General features: G+C 39.0%; 2 protein-coding genes and 3 non-coding genes across 5 annotated transcripts; 1 reads left to right on the top strand and 4 right to left on the bottom strand.

Annotated features, from left to right (window-relative positions):
* Nucleotides 1-5504: 5504 nt before the first annotated feature.
* LOC145448944 (uncharacterized) lies at nt 5505-7691 on the bottom strand. Its single transcript, XM_080327398.1, has 4 exons — nt 6666-7691; nt 6442-6606; nt 5967-6134; nt 5505-5869 (listed from the first exon to the last, which is right to left on the bottom strand). The coding sequence occupies exons 1-4, from the start codon at nt 6777-6779 to the stop codon at nt 5675-5677; spliced, it is 642 nt and encodes a 213-aa protein (XP_080183524.1). The 5' UTR covers nt 6780-7691; the 3' UTR covers nt 5505-5674.
* Nucleotides 7692-9599: 1908 nt separating this feature from the next.
* On the top strand, nt 9600-12883 carry LOC145448945 (uncharacterized). Its single transcript, XM_080327399.1, has 4 exons — nt 9600-10619; nt 10679-10843; nt 11151-11318; nt 11416-12883. Exons 1-4 carry the CDS (start codon nt 10506-10508, stop codon nt 11608-11610), a joined length of 642 nt encoding a protein of 213 aa, XP_080183525.1. The 5' UTR covers nt 9600-10505; the 3' UTR covers nt 11611-12883.
* Nucleotides 12884-19435: 6552 nt separating this feature from the next.
* Nucleotides 19436-19506, bottom strand: Trnag-gcc (transfer RNA glycine (anticodon GCC)). Its single transcript has one exon. It is a non-coding gene; the product is annotated as a tRNA-Gly (tRNA).
* Nucleotides 19507-22474: 2968 nt separating this feature from the next.
* Trnad-guc (transfer RNA aspartic acid (anticodon GUC)) lies at nt 22475-22546 on the bottom strand. Its single transcript has one exon. It is a non-coding gene; the product is annotated as a tRNA-Asp (tRNA).
* A 1884-nt stretch (nt 22547-24430) lies between these two features.
* On the bottom strand, nt 24431-24501 carry Trnag-gcc (transfer RNA glycine (anticodon GCC)). Its single transcript has one exon. It is a non-coding gene; the product is annotated as a tRNA-Gly (tRNA).
* Nucleotides 24502-25004: the final 503 nt, after the last annotated feature.

Genomic DNA, 25004 nt, shown 5'->3' with positions numbered 1-25004 from the left:
ACTATTGCGCTCCGGGAAGAAATAAGAATTCACAATCACGTGCGCCTCACGGAAGATATTTTTTTAGTATGGCCTCGTACGCGTGAGCGATACTGATATCATTTCAATAGCGCATTATTTTCTGGGAATGGTGAAATAACATTGTTTAACAAAGTTATAAATAATAATGGGATAGCTCAAAGTTAATCTCCGAGAAACTAACGAATAGTCTTCTCCGCGTGGCATGAACATTGCGTAAGATTTACGCAGGACCGTAACTTTCGCACCCGAACCGCCCAATTGGAGGGGCCGAGCTCGAAGGGGGTCCAAAATTATTCCTTGAATTAACATAAATCATTGTGTATTTTTTTGGAATTTTTCAGGAATTTTTGTTCGCGCTACGCGCGTTTTATTATTGTCAGATATCTAATTATTGGGTACCCTTTCCCAACAAAAATTACGCATGATTTATAGAAATGGGCAGTTGAGCGTCGGCCATTCCCGCACCATGACGCGCCAAGACATATGAATTTAAAGGCTATGTAACATGCGACTCCAAGAAGTGCGCCAGAAAGATCAGCAGCGAGAAAACTTTGGGCAAAAAAGACTGCCCCGGTGCTGACCGAAAACTTCGATGTATACAAATATATGTGTAATTGTCAATGTCCATGGGCGCCTAAATGTCTGGCGCCGAATGTTCCTGTCCTGGCGATCCGAGTCCCACAACAAGACAAATGCCATATCAAGGGAACATTATTTTCCAGTTAAGAAATACCAATTTGAAATCGTGTACGTCTTTTACTTTAGTACGTTTCGGCGATTTCAACATCTTTTGACATAGCAGATAGGGGGTCACGAAATAGCATCATGTAACGAAGTCGTTATATCAACGGGTACGCCCGAAGATGTTTTATTATTATTTAGAGGGCATATCTATTCCAACACACCTCAATGGATCAGCTCTACCGGTAAATCTGATTATGTGAGCAGGGAGAAAATAAAAATTGATAGCAATATATATGCAATTCCCGATCATATTGACCGATAGAATCATGAATTATATAAATTTTTCGTGCTTCGCGCGTTTAGGGACGGTGCTACTAAATGGGCATTCAATGTAGATTATAAGTACCGGAAAAGCCGAAAGCCCTAGGGGGGTCTGGGGGGCTAAGCCAGTAGTAAGGGTGGTATCGATCGGTACCGTCCAATCAGAGAGCGCCACGTCATCCTAATTGCCACGCCCATTTTCATACCCTAAGGGTACATTCACCTGCTACGTCATCTGTGCCACATCATCAAGCGCCACGCCTATAGTGCCACATCATCCATCCATTGCTATATCATCGCTGCATTGATTGCTGCATCTTGATACTTTTCTCAGATATTGTATTATGTGTATTTAGGACTAATATCATCCATCCATATTTTTTAAACTTGATTTTATGTGTACAAGTTACGGTTTCTGCAGTTTCCACATTTTACGACTTATGATTGCCGCGTCAAAACTTACATTGGCACTTTACTCAGTCTCCTTGAAATAGCGTTGTATAGTGTACGAGTTCATTTTATTTCGAAAAAAGAGCATATCAATGATATCGTTGATCGTTATTGCATCGATTCACTAGCTGAAATCCTCCAGATCGGTTGATGTTTCGAGGTACACCGCTTTGCTGCCGTCCGACACTGCGATCCGAGTTCTTGCGTTCGATCTGAGCGTTTTGTTTGATGTAGCGATCACTGGCTTGTAGTATATACGATACGAGCGGAAGGTCGGGATTATGAACAACTACGCTAGGCGAATAGATGACGAATTCATCAGCTCGCAGTATAACCGCTACCTGTATAATGTTTGCATGTCGAGTATAAGGGTATTTAACTCGGCACTAAAATGCCAACGGAATAGCCGCAGGGATCCGGTTCTCGTTGCTATAATTAAACGAACACCTTCGCCGCAGGTACGCGATCACCGACGTTATAATGATAGGGACAAATTAGCCGCATGAAAGCGAGTCTAATGAATATAACGACAGACAACAAGTTAGTTGAAAAGTAAAACTAATCGTGACCGATGCAAGACGGCGTGAAACGGCGCTTTCGCTCGATTCTTGTAGTGACCACAATTCATACGATTCAGTCCTTTTCCTTTTCGCAATTTATGCACTTATTCGCGCAGACTTGGCCGCATTTGCTGTATCTGAAGTAGAGTTTCAGCGTCGTTATTCGCTATAAGCCGAGAAATGCACCTTCGCGCAATTTATATAGCCAAACGCATTAACTCTACTGTATCTGAAGTGGAATTTCAGCGTCGTTATTTGTTATAAGCCGAGAAATGTACCTTCGCGCAATTTTTACAGGCGGTCTCACACACTTTGCTGCGTCTGAAGTAAAATTTCAGCGTCGTTGTTTGCTATAAGCCGGGAAATTAGAGTCGCTGCTTCGCACCATTTTACAGGCAGTCTCACACACTTTGCTGCATCTGAGATTCATACTAATACATGCATAATTTTTGCATGACGAGAATACGGGTAATACGGCCAATAAACGCCGGAGGCGAGTCATTTAAACCATGTTGCTAGATAATACCGCTTTCGGCTTCAACAAAGTTGCCCAGCAACAAAAAATAGAAGCCCTAATGATCATGCAGAGGAAAGTTCAATTATACATCGAATTTTTCGAATAGACTATCTACATTGTGTAGTTATGAAGTGAAATAGAACGGAGTTTACGCAAAAGTTGCTATTGATCATAGACCAAGCTTGCTTTCAGAGCCGGAAACTAAATGCATATGTAAATTTACCTAGGTTTTCCCCACACGCATCAAATGTAGGCGGTATGAGGTGGCGAATAGTTCGAAGGCTGTTGTCATGCAAGGACGTCACATAGAATTGTGGAGTTTTCTGTAAACTATAATCCAGTGATCTATTTTCAATCACTATATTTTTCATTAATCTAAACTAAGTACTGTTAGTAGGCAAACCCTAGGAAAGTATCCTCTGATAAAAGCAGGAGTAATTTGTTATCCGTGAAATAAATAGATGCTGCGCAATATGAGCGGTGCTGCGATGACTGACAAATACTTTGAATTAATGTATAGAAGTAGCGATTTCGAACTACGTAAAAAGTTAGTCCAGCTCACGCATTTTCCAGCTCTGCGATAATTTTGATCACTATGTTTTGATAATGACTTGCTTCCGAGAAAGAAAGAACATTCATTATACGTTAGATGATACTTTTCCTTGATATTCTATCATGTATATTTAGGACTAATGCGACATCACTATGTGTACGACAGGTCTGATTTGAACACCCTAATTTTGCGTATCACACCACAAACTGCGCAAGCCTTCAAAGTTGATAAGTAAACTAGTATTTGCACTCCATCAGAATACTAAAGTAGCTTTTAGCGTATATGTACCTAATACTAAAGTGTTTATGATTTCAGATTGCTTCAACTTCATGACATTTTCAGTATTAACAGAAATATAGACCTAGAATACTAACTTTTATTCGTAAATAGCTACTTCTACCTTAATTTAATGGATTTATCTGAGATCATTGCTTTACTTACTCTCTCCAAAATGTGCATTATACAAGTACGTCACCATCGAAACCCTCTGGCTATAACTATCTGGCAGTATAATTGCAGCAAATACTCGGGTACTAATTTTAAAGTAGCTTAGGTATCTAAATGAGCTCTGAGTCGCTGTTATCTCGCATCTGACCATGGTGTTAACACCGGTATTACCTTCGCTCACTGATGAAAAAGATGAAAGTTATTAAAGAAAGCAGATTAGTATGAAAACTCGTTAAATAGAAGTAAAAGTAGCCTAGAAACATAACTACTTACTGAAAAATCGTTGCGTAGAAGTGGGGTTAGTCTACGAACATAACCACTTACTTACTTTGAAATCTCAACTTGTACTTGTATTCGTACATTACCTTTACACGGCGTTTTTAATGGATACTAATTTTATTAAAAATAAACAAAAAGGGCGAAAAATTACATTTTATCCCGGAACGCAGCAAGAAAAATCGTATAAATTTTGTAAAGTAGATAGAAGACTACACTATTCCGATGCACTAAAGACTCTTACACTCTGGATTTTGTTCGGAATTTACGCAAAACCGGTATTGCTCTGCGATAATTTTGATCACTATGTTTGGATAATGACTTGCTTCCGAGAAAGAAATAACATTCATTATACGTTAGATGATACTTTCCTTGATATTCTATCATGTATATTTAGGACTAATGCGACATCACTATGTGTACGACAGGTCTGATTTAAACACACTAATTTTGCGTATCACACCACAAACTGCGCAATCCTTCAAAGTTGATAAGTAAACTCATAATGCAACAACTTTAAAACTAACGCGGCTCCACATCGACTTTTTGTGTGCATCTGTTTTGCGGGAGCGTATAGCACGTACCTATACATACTCAACTTTAATAACGGAATTACCATGCTTAATATTGAATCCCAACTCTAAACTTGATACGTAGATGTAGGACATTATGGCAATGCACCATGCTAAATTTCATCACACATCTAATGAAGGAACACCTTTAGAACTAACGCAGTCGAATACCGACTTTTACGCATATCTGTTTTGCGTGAACATAGCATATACCTATACATAGTCAATTTCAATAGCAGAATTACCGTGTTAAACATTGAATTCCCACCTTGAAAGTTGGTACGCGGTTATAGGACATTATAAAAATGCACCGTACCAAATCCCATCACACATTTCATGATGGAACAACTTTAAAACTAACGCGACTCTACATCGACTTTTTGCGTACATCGGTTTTGCGGGAGCGTATAGCACGTACCCATACATAGCCAACTTTAATAACGGAATTACCATGCTTAACATTGAATACCAACTCTAAACTTGATACGTAGTTGTAGAGCCTTATGGCAATGCACCGTGCTAAATTTCATCACACATCTAATGATGAAACACCTTTGAAACTATCGCAGTCGAATACCGACTTTTACGCATATCTGATTTTCGTGAACATAGCATATACCCATACATAGTCAATTTCAATAACAGAATTAGCATGCTAAACATTAAATTCTCACCTTGAACGTTAGTACACAGTTGTAGGACATAATAACAATGCACCATACCAAATTTCGTCAGACATTTCATGATGTAACACCTTTAAAACCAACGCAGTTCTATACAGACTTTTGGCTAAATCTCTTTTTCCGTAGCGTAGCACGTACCTATACATAGTCAACTTTAATAACAGAATTACTATGTTAATATTCGACTCCCCACCTTGAGTTAGGGTTACCCAGAATACATTGCAGGTCAAATTTGATTCGATTACGAGCATTATAGCGACAGAGATTTACGATAGTGTAAAATGAGCTACCTTATGACATCAAATTTCGTCTTCTCTCCAAGTGGAAATATCATGTTCTATAATATTGTCCATACCGAACAAATATAAATTTGCCTGTGCTGTTGCTTTGCAAGAATACTTCGCTCACATAGTAACCAATTTCTGGTGGATTCCGAATCGATATAGACAGAAATGCGGAAAGTTACATTGGCATGTCTTAACTTCTACCAATATGTAGGCCTACCTACCTATAATCTTATCAGGCCGTAGCGCTCACGCAAAGCATTATCAAGTAAAGGAAAATCTCCTAATTCTCATCTAGATACATATTTATTCGGAAAATATCCCCTTACAGGGCGAGAACAGTTGTTTTCTCAAGGTCTTCATATCTTCCCCACTCAAGCGCGGTAAGACTAGTTTGACTTTGCGGCATTCAGGATTATATCTCACGAAGCTCTGAATGGAATTCACGTATTTCTCATCGATTCTCGTTCTATCGCTATCACTGAGGTCGATTGCCTTTAGCTGTTAATTGAATAATAGGAGATTTATATCAATTTAAAAATGCAGAAACGAACTACATCGCTATATCGGGATCTATGATTGAGCAGAAAGATCTTACCGTATCGCATCGTTTTCCCATCTCTTCGCTCAGATTCCTGATTTGCATGGAAAGCATCTTGCAATTACACAGATTAAATTCTTCCACACGGGAATTGCACAGGACTTTAGTTACTGTTTTGTAGCAGGATGAAATGCCGGGATTTCTACTTAAATCCAGCGAATGCAGCTAAAACATGGTGTGATGTTCAGATAGTTTACGAGACTACAAACGGCTCGAAGGCCGTAATAGATTAGTCATAATATTATTTACCGACGGTTGAGCAATTTTTTTGCGATTTCTACTCCTAATAGCAAAAACTTATTCAACACCGAAGAAGATAATGAAGCTCGTGATCAGAAACACTTTATTGATGATGAAAATTCTATCGAACAATGAAATGTCATGCTTCAATATGACTAAAACTCACATAAGCATTACACTGTGATTGAATATTTCAGTTAGAAAACAAAACAGACCTAGTTCAAATGATCACCTCATAAATTCCGAGACCATTATTTAACGAGATTAGTGAGTCTTCATCCAATTCGCAAGCTGAAAGTCGAACTGTTTTCGTGCAATGCTTTCTTACGAAGCATCCAATTTCTTTCAAGCCCGCCGGTTCCATATCGGCATTGTAACTCAGATCAAGGCTTTCAACCTATAAATCCACCAATTTATATCAAAATGATCCACAAAACTATAGAAACGAGCGAGTACCCCGATATCAGCAAAACTTTCAAAAGCGCGAATTTCCTCGGGTGTAAGGTCACATCCTTTCATGATAAGAGTAACCGTCTTGTCTTTACAAAGTAAGGCAGGCAGCGCGATCATACACTCTTCATCCAGCTGATTGTAACTAATGTCAAGATATTGGAGCTAAAAAATATCGGAAACTGTAAATTTACGATCAGCAATGATCAGCCATAAAAAATTCAAACTTATAACAGAAAAAAATGTTGTTTAGTCACTCACGTCATATTATAGGCTAAATATGCTAAGATTAAACTAGAATTTCCCTCATTCATCTCTACACAGCCGCTCATACAGAATGTGATCATTAACAACTGTACCCAGCAATAATCGCGCAGACCTTAATGTTTTTGAGCTGCATAGCAATGAAATCTGTTGACTGCAAGCGCGAGTTCACAACTGACAAATATGTTAGATCGCTCGAAATAATAGTCCCGAGTTGCGTAAAGTTAATGTTCTCCCTGTAGCTGAGATCGAGGTTTTTCAATTTCACCTACGGAAATGAGGTATTAGGAAATATCACTTCGAGAGGCTCTATACTAGATTAGCGCCTAGCTTTTTCCATCACCAATACCTGATGGTGCTGGATAAGTTTACTCAAAATAATCAGAAAATCTTCGGATCCACCACTTTCTTGCAGATTGAGCTCTGTCGAAGCACACTGCTTCATCAGCTCGCAGATTAATGGGATGAGTTTTTCAATGTCGTTGTGTGCTGTAACGCTGAGTTTTCTTATTTCGACCTGAACGAGCGCAAAACTTAACGCATAAAACGCTAAATGATCTATGAACAGCCTAACACTGATCAACTCTGACTATAGTCTATCTAGTAAGGCTATCGAGACTAATGCCTATACCAGTAGCAAATGAGCATTATTCGCTGCGATACCACCAATTCGCGCCTTAACACATTAGTAATACAGAACAATGCGATAACGATAAAGCTGTATCTCAATATTTTACGGATAAGATATACTGAAATAGAACGTGAATTTGTAATGATCAATGACTACGAGCGGAATGTGCGAAGGCGTATACCCCAGATTCAAATCCGCGAATTTTATCCAATAGAATCTTGAGGAGGTTTTCATTGAGATGACATTGACGAAATTCTAACTCATACACGTGAGATTGGCGAATAAGAGAATTCGCGATATTATTTATGTCCAATTCAGTCATAGTTTGGTGATAGAGCCCATAAGGAATTTTCACTTCATCATGATCCGTAAGTACTAATTCATGGTACATCCTCTTTTCAGCTTGATGATGTAGATTATCCTAAAATTATTTACTTTTATAACTCTATATTCTATGATGTAAAAGTAGTATCATAAACGCTATCGGATGATATTCAACGTCGAGCAATTCTTCTCGAATATAAGTACAAGTAGCGATTTAAAGGTGCGTAAGTAAATGTTTGTAGACTATCTCCACCTCTAGCGTTCAGAGACGATGAGTAGAGAAGTACTGAGTACTCAAGTAGGTTTTCCCTACATACAGAAAATACTGGAATGTTGGTGATATAGGATCGTTTCTACTTCAAGACTGTTTCAGTATTAAACAAAAAATAGACCCCTGAATACTAACTTTTTACTTATGCAATAGCGATTACAAAGTATTACTTACCCTCTACTCAAGAGGTTTTTCAGGTGGAACTACCTACTTTTAGGACTGTGTATGTCAAAGTAGTTTGAGCTTACGTTTATATCACCTTGACAAGTGACATTATCACACACGAAAATGATATTATCGCGTAATACCAGAAGTTAACACACGTTAATGTGTTTCGGAATTCACTAGAAATTGGTTACTAAGAGAAGTATATCCTTGTGTACACAATAGCGGAGAGAATATTTAAAATGTAGTAAGCAGGCCGATGGGTATTCATTGAGTTGTATAAGCATAAAAAACATTCCCGCGCGCTCCTAAACCCAACCCTGCCTAACCCTACCACCTAATCCTAAGACGCGCGCGGGAATGTTTTTTATGCTTATACAACTCAATGAATACCCATCGGCCTGCTTACTACATTTTAAATATTCTCTCCGCTATTGTGTACACAAGGATATACTTCTCTTAGTAACCAATTTCTAGTGAATTCCGAAACACATTAACGTGTGTTAACTTCTGGTATTACGCGATAATATCATTTTCGTGTGTGATAATGTCACTTGTCAAGGTGATATAAACGTAAGCTCAAACTACTTTGACATACACAGTCCTAAAAGTAGGTAGTTCCACCTGAAAAACCTCTTGAGTAGAGGGTAAGTAATACTTTGTAATCGCTATTGCATAAGTAAAAAGTTAGTATTCAGGGGTCTATTTTTTGTTTAATACTGAAACAGTCTTGAAGTAGAAACGATCCTATATCACCAACATTCCAGTATTTTCTGTATGTAGGGAAAACCTACTTGAGTACTCAGTACTTCTCTACTCATCGTCTCTGAACGCTAGAGGTGGAGATAGTCTACAAACATTTACTTACGCACCTTTAAATCGCTACTTGTACTTATATTCGAGAAGAATTGCTCGACGTTGAATATCATCCGATAGCGTTTATGATACTACTTTTACATCATAGAATATAGAGTTATAAAAGTAAATAATTTTAGGATAATCTACATCATCAAGCTGAAAAGAGGATGTACCATGAATTAGTACTTACGGATCATGATGAAGTGAAAATTCCTTATGGGCTCTATCACCAAACTATGACTGAATTGGACATAAATAATATCGCGAATTCTCTTATTCGCCAATCTCACGTGTATGAGTTAGAATTTCGTCAATGTCATCTCAATGAAAACCTCCTCAAGATTCTATTGGATAAAATTCGCGGATTTGAATCTGGGGTATACGCCTTCGCACATTCCGCTCGTAGTCATTGATCATTACAAATTCACGTTCTATTTCAGTATATCTTATCCGTAAAATATTGAGATACAGCTTTATCGTTATCGCATTGTTCTGTATTACTAATGTGTTAAGGCGCGAATTGGTGGTATCGCAGCGAATAATGCTCATTTGCTACTGGTATAGGCATTAGTCTCGATAGCCTTACTAGATAGACTATAGTCAGAGTTGATCAGTGTTAGGCTGTTCATAGATCATTTAGCGTTTTATGCGTTAAGTTTTGCGCTCGTTCAGGTCGAAATAAGAAAACTCAGCGTTACAGCACACAACGACATTGAAAAACTCATCCCATTAATCTGCGAGCTGATGAAGCAGTGTGCTTCGACAGAGCTCAATCTGCAAGAAAGTGGTGGATCCGAAGATTTTCTGATTATTTTGAGTAAACTTATCCAGCACCATCAGGTATTGGTGATGGAAAAAGCTAGGCGCTAATCTAGTATAGAGCCTCTCGAAGTGATATTTCCTAATACCTCATTTCCGTAGGTGAAATTGAAAAACCTCGATCTCAGCTACAGGGAGAACATTAACTTTACGCAACTCGGGACTATTATTTCGAGCGATCTAACATATTTGTCAGTTGTGAACTCGCGCTTGCAGTCAACAGATTTCATTGCTATGCAGCTCAAAAACATTAAGGTCTGCGCGATTATTGCTGGGTACAGTTGTTAATGATCACATTCTGTATGAGCGGCTGTGTAGAGATGAATGAGGGAAATTCTAGTTTAATCTTAGCATATTTAGCCTATAATATGACGTGAGTGACTAAACAACATTTTTTTCTGTTATAAGTTTGAATTTTTTATGGCTGATCATTGCTGATCGTAAATTTACAGTTTCCGATATTTTTTAGCTCCAATATCTTGACATTAGTTACAATCAGCTGGATGAAGAGTGTATGATCGCGCTGCCTGCCTTACTTTGTAAAGACAAGACGGTTACTCTTATCATGAAAGGATGTGACCTTACACCCGAGGAAATTCGCGCTTTTGAAAGTTTTGCTGATATCGGGGTACTCGCTCGTTTCTATAGTTTTGTGGATCATTTTGATATAAATTGGTGGATTTATAGGTTGAAAGCCTTGATCTGAGTTACAATGCCGATATGGAACCGGCGGGCTTGAAAGAAATTGGATGCTTCGTAAGAAAGCATTGCACGAAAACAGTTCGACTTTCAGCTTGCGAATTGGATGAAGACTCACTAATCTCGTTAAATAATGGTCTCGGAATTTATGAGGTGATCATTTGAACTAGGTCTGTTTTGTTTTCTAACTGAAATATTCAATCACAGTGTAATGCTTATGTGAGTTTTAGTCATATTGAAGCATGACATTTCATTGTTCGATAGAATTTTCATCATCAATAAAGTGTTTCTGATCACGAGCTTCATTATCTTCTTCGGTGTTGAATAAGTTTTTGCTATTAGGAGTAGAAATCGCAAAAAAATTGCTCAACCGTCGGTAAATAATATTATGACTAATCTATTACGGCCTTCGAGCCGTTTGTAGTCTCGTAAACTATCTGAACATCACACCATGTTTTAGCTGCATTCGCTGGATTTAAGTAGAAATCCCGGCATTTCATCCTGCTACAAAACAGTAACTAAAGTCCTGTGCAATTCCCGTGTGGAAGAATTTAATCTGTGTAATTGCAAGATGCTTTCCATGCAAATCAGGAATCTGAGCGAAGAGATGGGAAAACGATGCGATACGGTAAGATCTTTCTGCTCAATCATAGATCCCGATATAGCGATGTAGTTCGTTTCTGCATTTTTAAATTGATATAAATCTCCTATTATTCAATTAACAGCTAAAGGCAATCGACCTCAGTGATAGCGATAGAACGAGAATCGATGAGAAATACGTGAATTCCATTCAGAGCTTCGTGAGATATAATCCTGAATGCCGCAAAGTCAAACTAGTCTTACCGCGCTTGAGTGGGGAAGATATGAAGACCTTGAGAAAACAACTGTTCTCGCCCTGTAAGGGGATATTTTCCGAATAAATATGTATCTAGATGAGAATTAGGAGATTTTCCTTTACTTGATAATGCTTTGCGTGAGCGCTACGGCCTGATAAGATTATAGGTAGGTAGGCCTACATATTGGTAGAAGTTAAGACATACCAATGTAACTTTCCGCATTGCTGTCTATATCGATTCGGAATCCACCAGAAATTGGTTACTATGTGAGCGAAGTATTCTTGCAAAGCAACAGCACAGGCAAATTTATATTTGTTCGGTATGGACAATATTATAGAACATGATATTTCCACTTGGAGAGAAGACGAAATTTGATGTCATAAGGTAGCTCATTTTACACTATCGTAAATCTCTGTCGCTATAATGCTCGTAATCGAATCAAATTTGACCTGCAATGTATTCTGGGTAACCCTAACTCAAGGTGGGGAGTCGAATATTAACATAGTAATTCTGTTATTAAAGTTGACTATGTATAGGTACGTGCTACGCTACGGAAAAAGAGATTTAGCCAAAAGTCTGTATAGAACTGCGTTGGTTTTAAAGGTGTTACATCATGAAATGTCTGACGAAATTTGGTATGGTGCATTGTTATTATGTCCTACAACTGTGTACTAACGTTCAAGGTGAGAATTTAATGTTTAGCATGCTAATTCTGTTATTGAAATTGACTATGTATGGGTATATGCTATGTTCACGAAAATCAGATATGCGTAAAAGTCGGTATTCGACTGCGATAGTTTCAAAGGTGTTTCATCATTAGATGTGTGATGAAATTTAGCACGGTGCATTGCCATAAGGCTCTACAACTACGTATCAAGTTTAGAGTTGGTATTCAATGTTAAGCATGGTAATTCCGTTATTAAAGTTGGCTATGTATGGGTACGTGCTATACGCTCCCGCAAAACCGATGTACGCAAAAAGTCGATGTAGAGTCGCGTTAGTTTTAAAGTTGTTCCAACATGAAATGTGTGATGGGATTTGGTACGGTGCATTTTTATAATGTCCTATAACCGCGTACCAACTTTCAAGGTGGGAATTCAATGTTTAACACGGTAATTCTGCTATTGAAATTGACTATGTATAGGTATATGCTATGTTCACGCAAAACAGATATGCGTAAAAGTCGGTATTCGACTGCGTTAGTTCTAAAGGTGTTCCTTCATTAGATGTGTGATGAAATTTAGCATGGTGCATTGCCATAATGTCCTACATCTACGTATCAAGTTTAGAGTTGGGATTCAATATTAAGCATGGTAATTCCGTTATTAAAGTTGAGTATGTATAGGTACGTGCTATACGCTCCCGCAAAACAGATACACACAAAAAGTCGATGTGGAGCCGCGTTAGTTTTAAAGTTGTTGCATTATGAGTTTACTTATCAACTTTGAAGGATTGCGCAGTTTGTGGTGTGATACGCAAAATTAGTGTGTTTAAATCAGACCTGTCGTACACATAGTGATGTCGCATTAGTCCTAAATATACATGATAGAATATCAAGGAAAGTATCATCTAACGTATAATGAATGTTATTTCTTTCTCGGAAGCAAGTCATTATCCAAACATAGTGATCAAAATTATCGCAGAGCAATACCGGTTTTGCGTAAATTCCGAACAAAATCCAGAGTGTAAGAGTCTTTAGTGCATCGGAATAGTGTAGTCTTCTATCTACTTTACAAAATTTATACGATTTTTCTTGCTGCGTTCCGGGATAAAATGTAATTTTTCGCCCTTTTTGTTTATTTTTAATAAAATTAGTATCCATTAAAAACGCCGTGTAAAGGTAATGTACGAATACAAGTACAAGTTGAGATTTCAAAGTAAGTAAGTGGTTATGTTCGTAGACTAACCCCACTTCTACGCAACGATTTTTCAGTAAGTAGTTATGTTTCTAGGCTACTTTTACTTCTATTTAACGAGTTTTCATACTAATCTGCTTTCTTTAATAACTTTCATCTTTTTCATCAGTGAGCGAAGGTAATACCGGTGTTAACACCATGGTCAGATGCGAGATAACAGCGACTCAGAGCTCATTTAGATACCTAAGCTACTTTAAAATTAGTACCCGAGTATTTGCTGCAATTATACTGCCAGATAGTTATAGCCAGAGGGTTTCGATGGTGACGTACTTGTATAATGCACATTTTGGAGAGAGTAAGTAAAGCAATGATCTCAGATAAATCCATTAAATTAAGGTAGAAGTAGCTATTTACGAATAAAAGTTAGTATTCTAGGTCTATATTTCTGTTAATACTGAAAATGTCATGAAGTTGAAGCAATCTGAAATCATAAACACTTTAGTATTAGGTACATATACGCTAAAAGCTACTTTAGTATTCTGATGGAGTGCAAATACTAGTTTACTTATCAACTTTGAAGGCTTGCGCAGTTTGTGGTGTGATACGCAAAATTAGGGTGTTCAAATCAGACCTGTCGTACACATAGTGATGTCGCGTTAGTCCTAAATATACATGATAGAATATCAAGGAAAAGTATCATCTAACGTATAATGAATGTTCTTTCTTTCTCGGAAGCAAGTCATTATCAAAACATAGTGATCAAAATTATCGCAGAGCTGGAAAATGCGTGAGCTGGACTAACTTTTTACGTAGTTCGAAATCGCTACTTCTATACATTAATTCAAAGTATTTGTCAGTCATCGCAGCACCGCTCATATTGCGCAGCATCTATTTATTTCACGGATAACAAATTACTCCTGCTTTTATCAGAGGATACTTTCCTAGGGTTTGCCTACTAACAGTACTTAGTTTAGATTAATGAAAAATATAGTGATTGAAAATAGATCACTGGATTATAGTTTACAGAAAACTCCACAATTCTATGTGACGTCCTTGCATGACAACAGCCTTCGAACTATTCGCCACCTCATACCGCCTACATTTGATGCGTGTGGGGAAAACCTAGGTAAATTTACATATGCATTTAGTTTCCGGCTCTGAAAGCAAGCTTGGTCTATGATCAATAGCAACTTTTGCGTAAACTCCGTTCTATTTCACTTCATAACTACACAATGTAGATAGTCTATTCGAAAAATTCGATGTATAATTGAACTTTCCTCTGCATGATCATTAGGGCTTCTATTTTTTGTTGCTGGGCAACTTTGTTGAAGCCGAAAGCGGTATTATCTAGCAACATGGTTTAAATGACTCGCCTCCGGCGTTTATTGGCCGTATTACCCGTATTCTCGTCATGCAAAAATTATGCATGTATTAGTATGAATCTCAGATGCAGCAAAGTGTGTGAGACTGCCTGTAAAATGGTGCGAAGCAGCGACTCTAATTTCCCGGCTTATAGCAAACAACGACGCTGAAATTTTACTTCAGACGCAGCAAAGTGTGTGAGACCGCCTGTAAAAATTGCGCGAAGGTACATTTCTCGGCTTATAACAAATAACGACGCTGAAATTCCACTTCAGATACAGTAGAGTTAATGCGTTTGGCTATATAAATTGCGCGAAGGTGCATTTCTCGGCTTATAGCGAATAACGACGCTGAAACTCTACTTCAGATACAGCAAATGCGGCCAAGTCTGCGCGAATAAGTGCATAAATTGCGAAAAGGAAAAGGACTGAATCGTATGAATTGTGGTCACTACAAGAATCGAGCGAAAGCGCCGTTTCACGCCGTCTTGCATCGGTCACGATTAGTTTTACTTTTCAACTAACTTGTTGTCTGTCGTTATATTCATTAGACTCGCTTTCATGCGGCTAATTTGTCCCTATCATTATAACGTCGGTGATCGCGTACCTGCGGCGAAGGTGTTCGTTTAATTATAGCAACGAGAACCGGATCCCTGCGGCTATTCCGTTGGCATTTTAGTGCCGAGTTAAATACCCTTATACTCGACATGCAAACATTATACAGGTAGCGGTTATACTGCGAGCTGATGAATTCGTCATCTATTCGCCTAGCGTAGTTGTTCATAATCCCGACCTTCCGCTCGTATCGTATATACTACAAGCCAGTGATCGCTACATCAAACAAAACGCTCAGATCGAACGCAAGAACTCGGATCGCAGTGTCGGACGGCAGCAAAGCGGTGTACCTCGAAACATCAACCGATCTGGAGGATTTCAGCTAGTGAATCGATGCAATAACGATCAACGATATCATTGATATGCTCTTTTTTCGAAATAAAATGAACTCGTACACTATACAACGCTATTTCAAGGAGACTGAGTAAAGTGCCAATGTAAGTTTTGACGCGGCAATCATAAGTCGTAAAATGTGGAAACTGCAGAAACCGTAACTTGTACACATAAAATCAAGTTTAAAAAATATGGATGGATGATATTAGTCCTAAATACACATAATACAATATCTGAGAAAAGTATCAAGATGCAGCAATCAATGCAGCGATGATATAGCAATGGATGGATGATGTGGCACTATAGGCGTGGCGCTTGATGATGTGGCACAGATGACGTAGCAGGTGAATGTACCCTTAGGGTATGAAAATGGGCGTGGCAATTAGGATGACGTGGCGCTCTCTGATTGGACGGTACCGATCGATACCACCCTTACTACTGGCTTAGCCCCCCAGACCCCCCTAGGGCTTTCGGCTTTTCCGGTACTTATAATCTACATTGAATGCCCATTTAGTAGCACCGTCCCTAAACGCGCGAAGCACGAAAAATTTATATAATTCATGATTCTATCGGTCAATATGATCGGGAATTGCATATATATTGCTATCAATTTTTATTTTCTCCCTGCTCACATAATCAGATTTACCGGTAGAGCTGATCCATTGAGGTGTGTTGGAATAGATATGCCCTCTAAATAATAATAAAACATCTTCGGGCGTACCCGTTGATATAACGACTTCGTTACATGATGCTATTTCGTGACCCCCTATCTGCTATGTCAAAAGATGTTGAAATCGCCGAAACGTACTAAAGTAAAAGACGTACACGATTTCAAATTGGTATTTCTTAACTGGAAAATAATGTTCCCTTGATATGGCATTTGTCTTGTTGTGGGACTCGGATCGCCAGGACAGGAACATTCGGCGCCAGACATTTAGGCGCCCATGGACATTGACAATTACACATATATTTGTATACATCGAAGTTTTCGGTCAGCACCGGGGCAGTCTTTTTTGCCCAAAGTTTTCTCGCTGCTGATCTTTCTGGCGCACTTCTTGGAGTCGCATGTTACATAGCCTTTAAATTCATATGTCTTGGCGCGTCATGGTGCGGGAATGGCCGACGCTCAACTGCCCATTTCTATAAATCATGCGTAATTTTTGTTGGGAAAGGGTACCCAATAATTAGATATCTGACAATAATAAAACGCGCGTAGCGCGAACAAAAATTCCTGAAAAATTCCAAAAAAATACACAATGATTTATGTCAATTCAAGGAATAATTTTGGACCCCCTTCGAGCTCGGCCCCTCCAATTGGGCGGTTCGGGTGCGAAAGTTACGGTCCTGCGTAAATCTTACGCAATGTTCATGCCACGCGGAGAAGACTATTCGTTAGTTTCTCGGAGATTAACTTTGAGCTATCCCATTATTATTTATAACTTTGTTAAACAATGTTATTTCACCATTCCCAGAAAATAATGCGCTATTGAAATGATATCAGTATCGCTCACGCGCACGAGGCCATACTAAAAAAATATCTTCCGTGAGGCGCACGTGATTGTGAATTCTTATTTCTTCCCGGAGCGCAATAGTTACCTTTGTGGGGCGCACTTGTACCTCGATTTCAGAATTCAGTGATAACACTATTTGGCCCTGACAATGTTCCATTTTAATTTTCACGAATCTGCGCGCCTGCGTGGTCCATTGGACAACAGTGCGCAACAACTATAAAAAATAACATCATATCTGATTTTTTTTGCGCAGCGTAGATTTTCTGTGCGCAGAGACCGTTTCAGCACTGCGCATTTGCGCACGTGCGCAGCTTAGAGGGAACATTGCTCACCACTATACTAACGAGGAAGCGATCGAGGTTTGACTACAAATTATAGCAATCATATGCTACGAATTCAACATAGACGGTATAGGGTCGACTGCAAAGCAGTGTTGGGATGACTCGAGTCATGACTTGACTCGAGTCAGACTCGAGTCACCTTTTTCGTTTGACTTGACTTGACTCGAGTCACTTTGCTAAAATGACTTGGCTTGACTTGACTCGGCGTATCAGAAATATGGATTGACTCGTGATTCGGAGCAAAATTACCGAGTCAATTTCAAGTCATCAAGTAAAAATCACCTTATCTTGCATATGTTCAGATTGTTCGACAAACACTTGTGTAACCCATGAGAGCGACCGACCATTCAATGATCGCGCGTTTTACTGAGCCTTGAATATTTTTCCAAAAATATATTGACCACAAACGAAGTGATCAGCTTACGTTGTCGTACACTAGTAGTAAAGTAATTTAATAGCAAAATATCTATTTCTGTTCTCTCTTCTTACCTTAACCGAACCTCTTGTTTTATTGAAATTGAAATCGAATTTAGTTTATATACTTCTCAACCATCGGCGCGGACTCGGATTGTATCATATCAATATGTATAAATGGGTACTGTATTGCATCCTATCAATTCGTTTCTCGATTCTCCATCTCGGCTGGTAACTAAAACGAGGCTATGCAATATACTTACGTAATTTTACAGTTCTACGTATATGTGAGCGATACAGCCCCTTATTGCATGTATATTTAACTCTATATTCGTTCATCTGTTATTCAGACACCTAGCGAAATGCAATGACGTAATCATGCTTCACACTTCAAAAAGGCAACTTGACTTGAATTATGACTTGACTCGTGACTTGACTCGACTTGACTCGAGTCACCTCCAAAAATCGAGTGATTTGACTTGACTCGAGTCACCTTCGAAAATCGATTGACTTGACTTGACCCGAGTCAAAATGTACAATGACTCGAAATGACTCGTGACTCGAAGGTAGTGACTTGATCCCAACACTGCGTGCAAAGTACCCATTGATATCTGAAACTAGTTCTAGATATCCCTGGGCTTGTATTTAAAACAAATGGTTGTTCAAAACACATAAAAAAAAATTGTGTGTTTTTGAGTTGTAAAGTCATACCATAATTGTATACTTTCCAAAAAACATGTTGTATGGGCTTTGAAAAAACCAAAACCTAAACAACAAAAAACATGTTTTGAACAAGAGCCATTTTTAATCGTGTTTGTTTTAAACTGATATTTGTTTTAAATGCATTGTCATTGTCATTGGTTTATTAGCAATTTTATCGTTTCAATACACCACAAAAATGCGATACAATGAAATGAATACAATGAAGATGTCGAAGCGACTTGGATTTGTCTATGGAATCAGACACCCACCTTAGCCTAGGCGATGTAAAGAGGAGGCATGCACACTGAATGAAAGTAAAGAAGACGGTATAGAAAAAGAATGCGACAAGAATAGGGCGGCATGTCATGGGAAGCGAGATCGATAGGTCAGTTGTGGTCCGGTAATCTTGAGAATGGACTGTATTTATTTAATAGTAATTGTTTGTATTTCGACTTGAATGTGGACATGCTCGTCGACTGTCGAATGGCCGGCGGGATACTGTTCCACACATCAGGTCCGGCATATTTTATAGAGCGATGATCTTTTCGGTCGATCATATGATATATGGACGACGTGGACGCGCGTGTGCTGTACTTGTGCGCTTTTGATTCCGAGGTAAAGAAGTCAACAACAAGTACAAAGTACGATAGCATGCTTCGGCATGATTTTCGAGATCATTTGTTGAATTTTCACGTTCCCTAAATCGTAATTGGTAGTATTTACGGATCTTCGATGTGTTGTGATATGTTGTGTGGTGAGATATACTTAAATAAAACTGCATTGGCCGGGAATCGAACCCGGGCCTCCCGCGTGGCAGGCGAGAATTCTACCACTGAACCACCAATGCGCCGCGACGGACGTGGAGTAGCATATTGGAATTTTACAAACCACTTGAACTAGGTTTGTTCGATACTCTAATTTTCAAGTTGCAATTTTCAAGCATATCGGAATAATGATAAAGGTTCAAACTATTCCAATTGAACGATGCTGGCATACCTTTCAAAGTAACTTCACTCTTTACTGCCAATGCCTGTTTGTAACAGAGTCGTCTTGGACAAATTGTATTTTTGTACTTGAAAACTTGACAAAAATCTTTATCCCACCACTGGATGAATCCCTCTCTCTCGTTACTTTCAACCTTTTGAATACAGCAAACACAGTCATTTTGTGGGGATAATATAGCTCTTATGCTTTAACAGTACACAGACATGCTAGCTCCGGCAGTAACGAAGTACCTTTCGAAGTATTCATGTAGGTTTTGCCTACTTTCACTACTTTCTCAATTGGTTTTGTTTCCGATTACCTCCAATTCTATTTGACCAGTTTTGTGGATCAAACTACTTGCTTTTAAGGTGTTGGAGTGTCTAAAGCAGAAAGTAGTTTTCGTATGTGTTTGGGTCACCTTTATGTACGAAATCGTAAAAGAACAGTGTGAAATAGCCATCGAGGTAACACCACTAATATACTTTTTGTAACTACTTACTTCAATAAGCCATTACAGGAATATTCAGTACCGCAAATCATCATTGATAGGTACTTCCTCTCTGTTTGTGGTTTGGCATGAGTCGATTATATTCACACGAGAATTGCTAAACTGGCGTGAATGTATAATTGTATATTATACAAGCATATTCTATGAACACAGTTATTGTTTATGAGATATCTACCTAGTCTAACCAATTAGCCGTATGAGCATATGAAATCTTTCTGTTCTGAAAAGGGAACGCGACGCGGGCTACATACAGGACGCGGTAGCGAACTACCACCTGTACGAGATAATCGCCTATATCTTAGCACCGCGTGCCTCATATGCTTGTACATCGAGATCGTATATTGTTTATTTCAATATCGTAAAAAGATTCATAGGAAAAAACATGAATGTAAAAATTAAGTCCAGTCTGCGATTGGCATCATAGCAATGCATTTATAAAATGAAACAGAACAATTCATAGTCCTGTTATAACGCGGATGCGAAGTCTCAATGTTGTGATACTATTTCGGCAATAGAACAATAATAGGAGCACCAACAGCGCCAGATATGACGGGTATCTTCCTGTAACTTTCTTGTATAGATCTTTCTTGCTATTGCGTCAGTTGATCCAGCGAGTTGGCATAGGAAGGCATTCAGGAGGGGCGCGCAAGTAAAGTCAGCTCCAGCGTACCTCTCATTGCTGAGATTGGTGTTAATTTGTGCCTTCTGCTCATGGCGCACTTTCGATCTCCATGGGCTACTACTTTTTGGGCGAATAAGAGTACTTGCTGGACGAGAATTAACGCCGTCACGTGAAACATTTCCTCGCGGTCTCCAATTGTTTCGTCTTGAAATTGATCTTTTGCCCATCTTGATCGGTCGCGTATATCTCAAAACTGCTCCTTCGATATGAGCAATATACCGATTCCACCCGATATATATAGGAGACAACCTTATCAGCCTAAGCCGGAGCTGGATAGAAATGCGACAATGGTAATGGGAAGCGGAGTTGATTATTTGCTTAATCTGTCTGAATAATCCAATTGATAAGTATAGAAAGCGCGTGTCCGTTCCATGATAGAAATTTCATCATTTTAATTAATACGTAAGTGAACAATACTGGATGCATTCTCGAAGTGATTCTCGCTGTCAACAAAATGAACTGATTACAGTCATATGATGCGTTGTCGTCGTTATCTGGCGCTCGATCTGTTATACAATGAGGAATCGAAATTACGAGAATTGTATGGTGATTTTCCAGTACATAAACATTATAATAGGCCTATATAATAATAATGATTATATTTTCACGGTAAAAATGGTATATACACAATAAATCCGCGGAGCAACCTGTCCACTATAGAATACATTCTCGACTGTCGTCATCTCCAATCGCCATGCATTGGGTCTCGTCATATTTTAACTTGTGATATCTTTTGCAGTCATGATATCCGGAAATGGCAGCAAAATCCATCGGTATAGCAATACGGATATGCTGAGGGCAGGGTGAGATCGATATGATTCTGGGTAGGGTCGACTGGTATGTTCGGTAGGGGTAAATATCGCAATTTAACTCAGCATAATACAAATAAGGGAAATTTGGAATATCAATATGATAACGGGGGTAAGCGGACGGTTCCGTATGGATGCTTGTATAGAGTTCCAAATGACAGGACCAAGTCGGAATAACGAGTTTACGAGACCATTTGTTATATATTCTCATGGTGCCTGAATTGCAATCGATAATATTCTTCTAACTCCACGTTATTTTATATTGTTATATGACACTGTACTGATACAAAAATGCATTGGCCGGGAATCGAACCCGGGCCTGGCGAGAATTCTACCACAGAAGAGTATCCAGCCGGTCAGTGGGCATGGGAATGAATTCAGGAGGGGACGCAGAAGTAAAGACAGCTCCAGCGTACATCTTATTGCTGTGATTTGTATTAATTTGTGCTGGCTGACCTGAGCGCACTTTTGATATCCATGAGCTACTGAAATGAAATGGAGTAATGGAAATGCGTTGACCGGAATCGAACACGGGCCTCCCGCTTGGCACAGACGGAACTATCAATACGGAAGGATTAGGAATGTGTTGTTGGATTCTCAGTAACTGCGACGGTACGTCTGAAGCATGAGGTACCGGATTCGATTCCTGGTAAACGCATCTTCATTTGGTGCTTCAACACCACAAAGGCACGCGGGACAAAGTTTTTATTTCAACACGCCAATTTAGTTCGACCGACAGAGTGTACTGCCATAACTAAGTGACAAAAAGTGAACAAAATATTGTGGAAGATCGCGCACAAAAATGATTGGAATGTTGTCAGTGACAAAATTGCTCCCCGTCGGGGAATCGAACCCCGGTCTCCCGCGTGACAGGCGGGGATACTCACCACTATACTAACGAGGAAGCGATCGAGGTTTGACTACAAATTATAGCAATCATATGCTACGAATTCAACATAGACGGTATAGGGTCGACTGCAAAGCAGTGTTTGGATGACTCGAGTCATGACTTGACTCGAGTCAGACTCGAGTCACCTTTTTCGTTTGACTTGACTTGACTCGAGTCACTTTGCTAAAATGACTTGGCTTGACTTGACTCGGCGTATCAGAAATATGGATTGACTCGTGATTCGGAGCAAAATTACCGAGTCAATTTCAAGTCATCAAGTAAAAATCACCTTATCTTGCATATGTTCAGATTGTTCGACAAACACTTGTGTAACCCATGAGAGCGACCGACCATTCAATGATCGCGCGTTTTACTGAGCCTTGAATATTTTCCCACAAATATATTGACCACAAACGAAGTGATCAGCTTACGTTGTCGTACACTAGTAGTAAAGTAATTTAATAACAAAATATCTATTTCTGTTCTCTCTTCTTACCTTAACCGAACCTCTTGTTTTATTGAAATTGAAATCGAATTTAGTTTATATACTTCTCAACCATCGGCGCGGACTCGGATTGTATCATATCAATATGTATAAATGGGTACTGTATTGCATCCTATCAATTCGTTTCTCGATTCTCCATCTCGGCTGGTAACTAAAACGAGGCTATGCAATATACTTACGTAATTTTACAGTTCTACGTATATGTGAGCGATACAGCCCCTTATTGCATGTATATTTAACTCTATATTCGTTCATCTGTTATTCAGACACCTAGCGAAATGCAATGACGTAATCATGCTTCACACTTCAAAAAGGCAACTTGACTTGAATTATGACTTGACTCGTGACTTGACTCGACTTGACTCGAGTCACCTCCAAAAATCGAGTGATTTGACTTGACTCGAGTCACCTTCGAAAATCGATTGACTTGACTTGACCCGAGTCAAAATGTACAATGACTCGAAATGACTCGTGACTCGAAGGTAGTGACTTGATCCCAACACTGCGTGCAAAGTACCCATTGATATCTGAAACTAGTTCTAGATATCCCTGGGCTTGTATTTAAAACAAATGGTTGTTCAAAACACATAAAAAAAAATTGTGTGTTTTTGAGTTGTAAAGTCATACCATAATTGTATACTTTCCAAACAACATGTTGTATGGGCTTTGAAAAAACCAAAACCTAAACAATAAAAAACATGTTTTAAACAAGAGCCATTTTTAATCGTGTTTGTTTTAAACTGATATTTGTTTTAAATGCATTGTCATTGTCATTGGTTTATTAGCAATTTTATCGTTTCAATACACCACAAAAATGCGATACAATGAAATGAATACAATGAAGATGTCGAAGCGACTTGGATTTGTCTATGGAATCAGACACCCACCTTGGCCTAGGCGATGTAAAGAGGAGGCATGCACACCGAATGAAAGTAAAGAACACGGTATAGAAAAAGAATGCGACAAGAATAGGGCGGCATGTCATGGGAAGCGAGATCGATAGGTCAGTTGTGGTCCGGTAATCTTGAGAATGGACTGTATTTATTTAATAGTAATTGTTTGTATTTCGACTTGAATGTGGACATGCTCGTCGACTGTCGAATGACCGGCGGGATACTGTTCCACACATCAGGTCCGGCATATTTTATAGAGCGATGATCTTTTCGGTCGATCATATGATATTTGGACGACGTGGACGCGCGTGTGCTGTACTTGTGCGCTTTTGATTCCGAGGTAAAGAAGTCAACAACAAGTACAAAGTACGATAGCATGCTTCGGCATGATTTTCGAGATCATTTGTTGAATTTTCACGTTCCCTAAATCGTAATTGGTGGTATTTACGGATCTTCGATGTGTTGTGATATGTTGTGTGGCGAGATATACTTAAATAAAATTGCATTGGCCGGGAATCGAACCCGGGCCTCCCGCGTGGCAGGCGAGAATTCTACCACTGAACCACCAATGCGCCGCGACGGACGTGGAGTAGCATATTGGAATTTTACAAACCACTTGAACTAGGTTTGTTCGATACTCTAATTTTCAAGTTGCAATTTTCAAGCATATCGGAATAATGATAAAGGTTCAAACTAGGGATGGTGTGAACCTCTGAAAGGTTCAGGTTCGTGTGAACGCGAACCTTTTTGAAAGGTTCTGCGTGAACACGAACGTGAACCTCGTGACGTCATATTGCTAATTCCAACCCTATCTTCCAATGACGTGATAGCCTATATTAATGTACTATACACGATACCAAGCGAAGACTCAGTCCACATAATGCCACAATGCTGAAGTACATATCGGCGTTTTAAACGTCGCTAAATATATCAACAGCGGTAATCAAAGTATATATTAATTGCGTAAAATCAATACATTCCGTTACTTTGCCAACAATTTCGACGAGGACTTACCAAGGAATATAAGCTTACGCCTTAACGGTCTTAGCCAGACCGGACAATGTGTTCGGAGTCT

The sequence above is a fragment of the Botryllus schlosseri genome, chromosome 10, assembly GCF_051294905.1.
Source record: "Botryllus schlosseri isolate E-star chromosome 10, Bs_hap1, whole genome shotgun sequence".
Lineage (NCBI taxonomy): Eukaryota > Metazoa > Chordata > Ascidiacea > Stolidobranchia > Styelidae > Botryllus > Botryllus schlosseri.
The sequence above is the reverse complement of the archived record's forward strand: the minus strand, read 5'-3'. Positions and strand labels throughout refer to the sequence as shown.

Coding starts and splice junctions, on each gene's coding strand:
- LOC145448944 (XM_080327398.1), bottom strand. CDS start 6,779: ATGATCGCGCTGCCTGCCTTACTTTGTAAAGACAAGACGGTTACTCTT. Junction 6,607..6,665: donor AAAGTTTTGCTGATATCGGG/GTACTCGCTCGT, acceptor GTGGATTTATAG/GTTGAAAGCCTTGATCTGAG. Junction 5,870..5,966: donor TGGGAAAACGATGCGATACG/GTAAGATCTTTC, acceptor TTCAATTAACAG/CTAAAGGCAATCGACCTCAG.
- LOC145448945 (XM_080327399.1), top strand. CDS start 10,506: ATGATCGCGCTGCCTGCCTTACTTTGTAAAGACAAGACGGTTACTCTT. Junction 10,620..10,678: donor AAAGTTTTGCTGATATCGGG/GTACTCGCTCGT, acceptor GTGGATTTATAG/GTTGAAAGCCTTGATCTGAG. Junction 11,319..11,415: donor TGGGAAAACGATGCGATACG/GTAAGATCTTTC, acceptor TTCAATTAACAG/CTAAAGGCAATCGACCTCAG.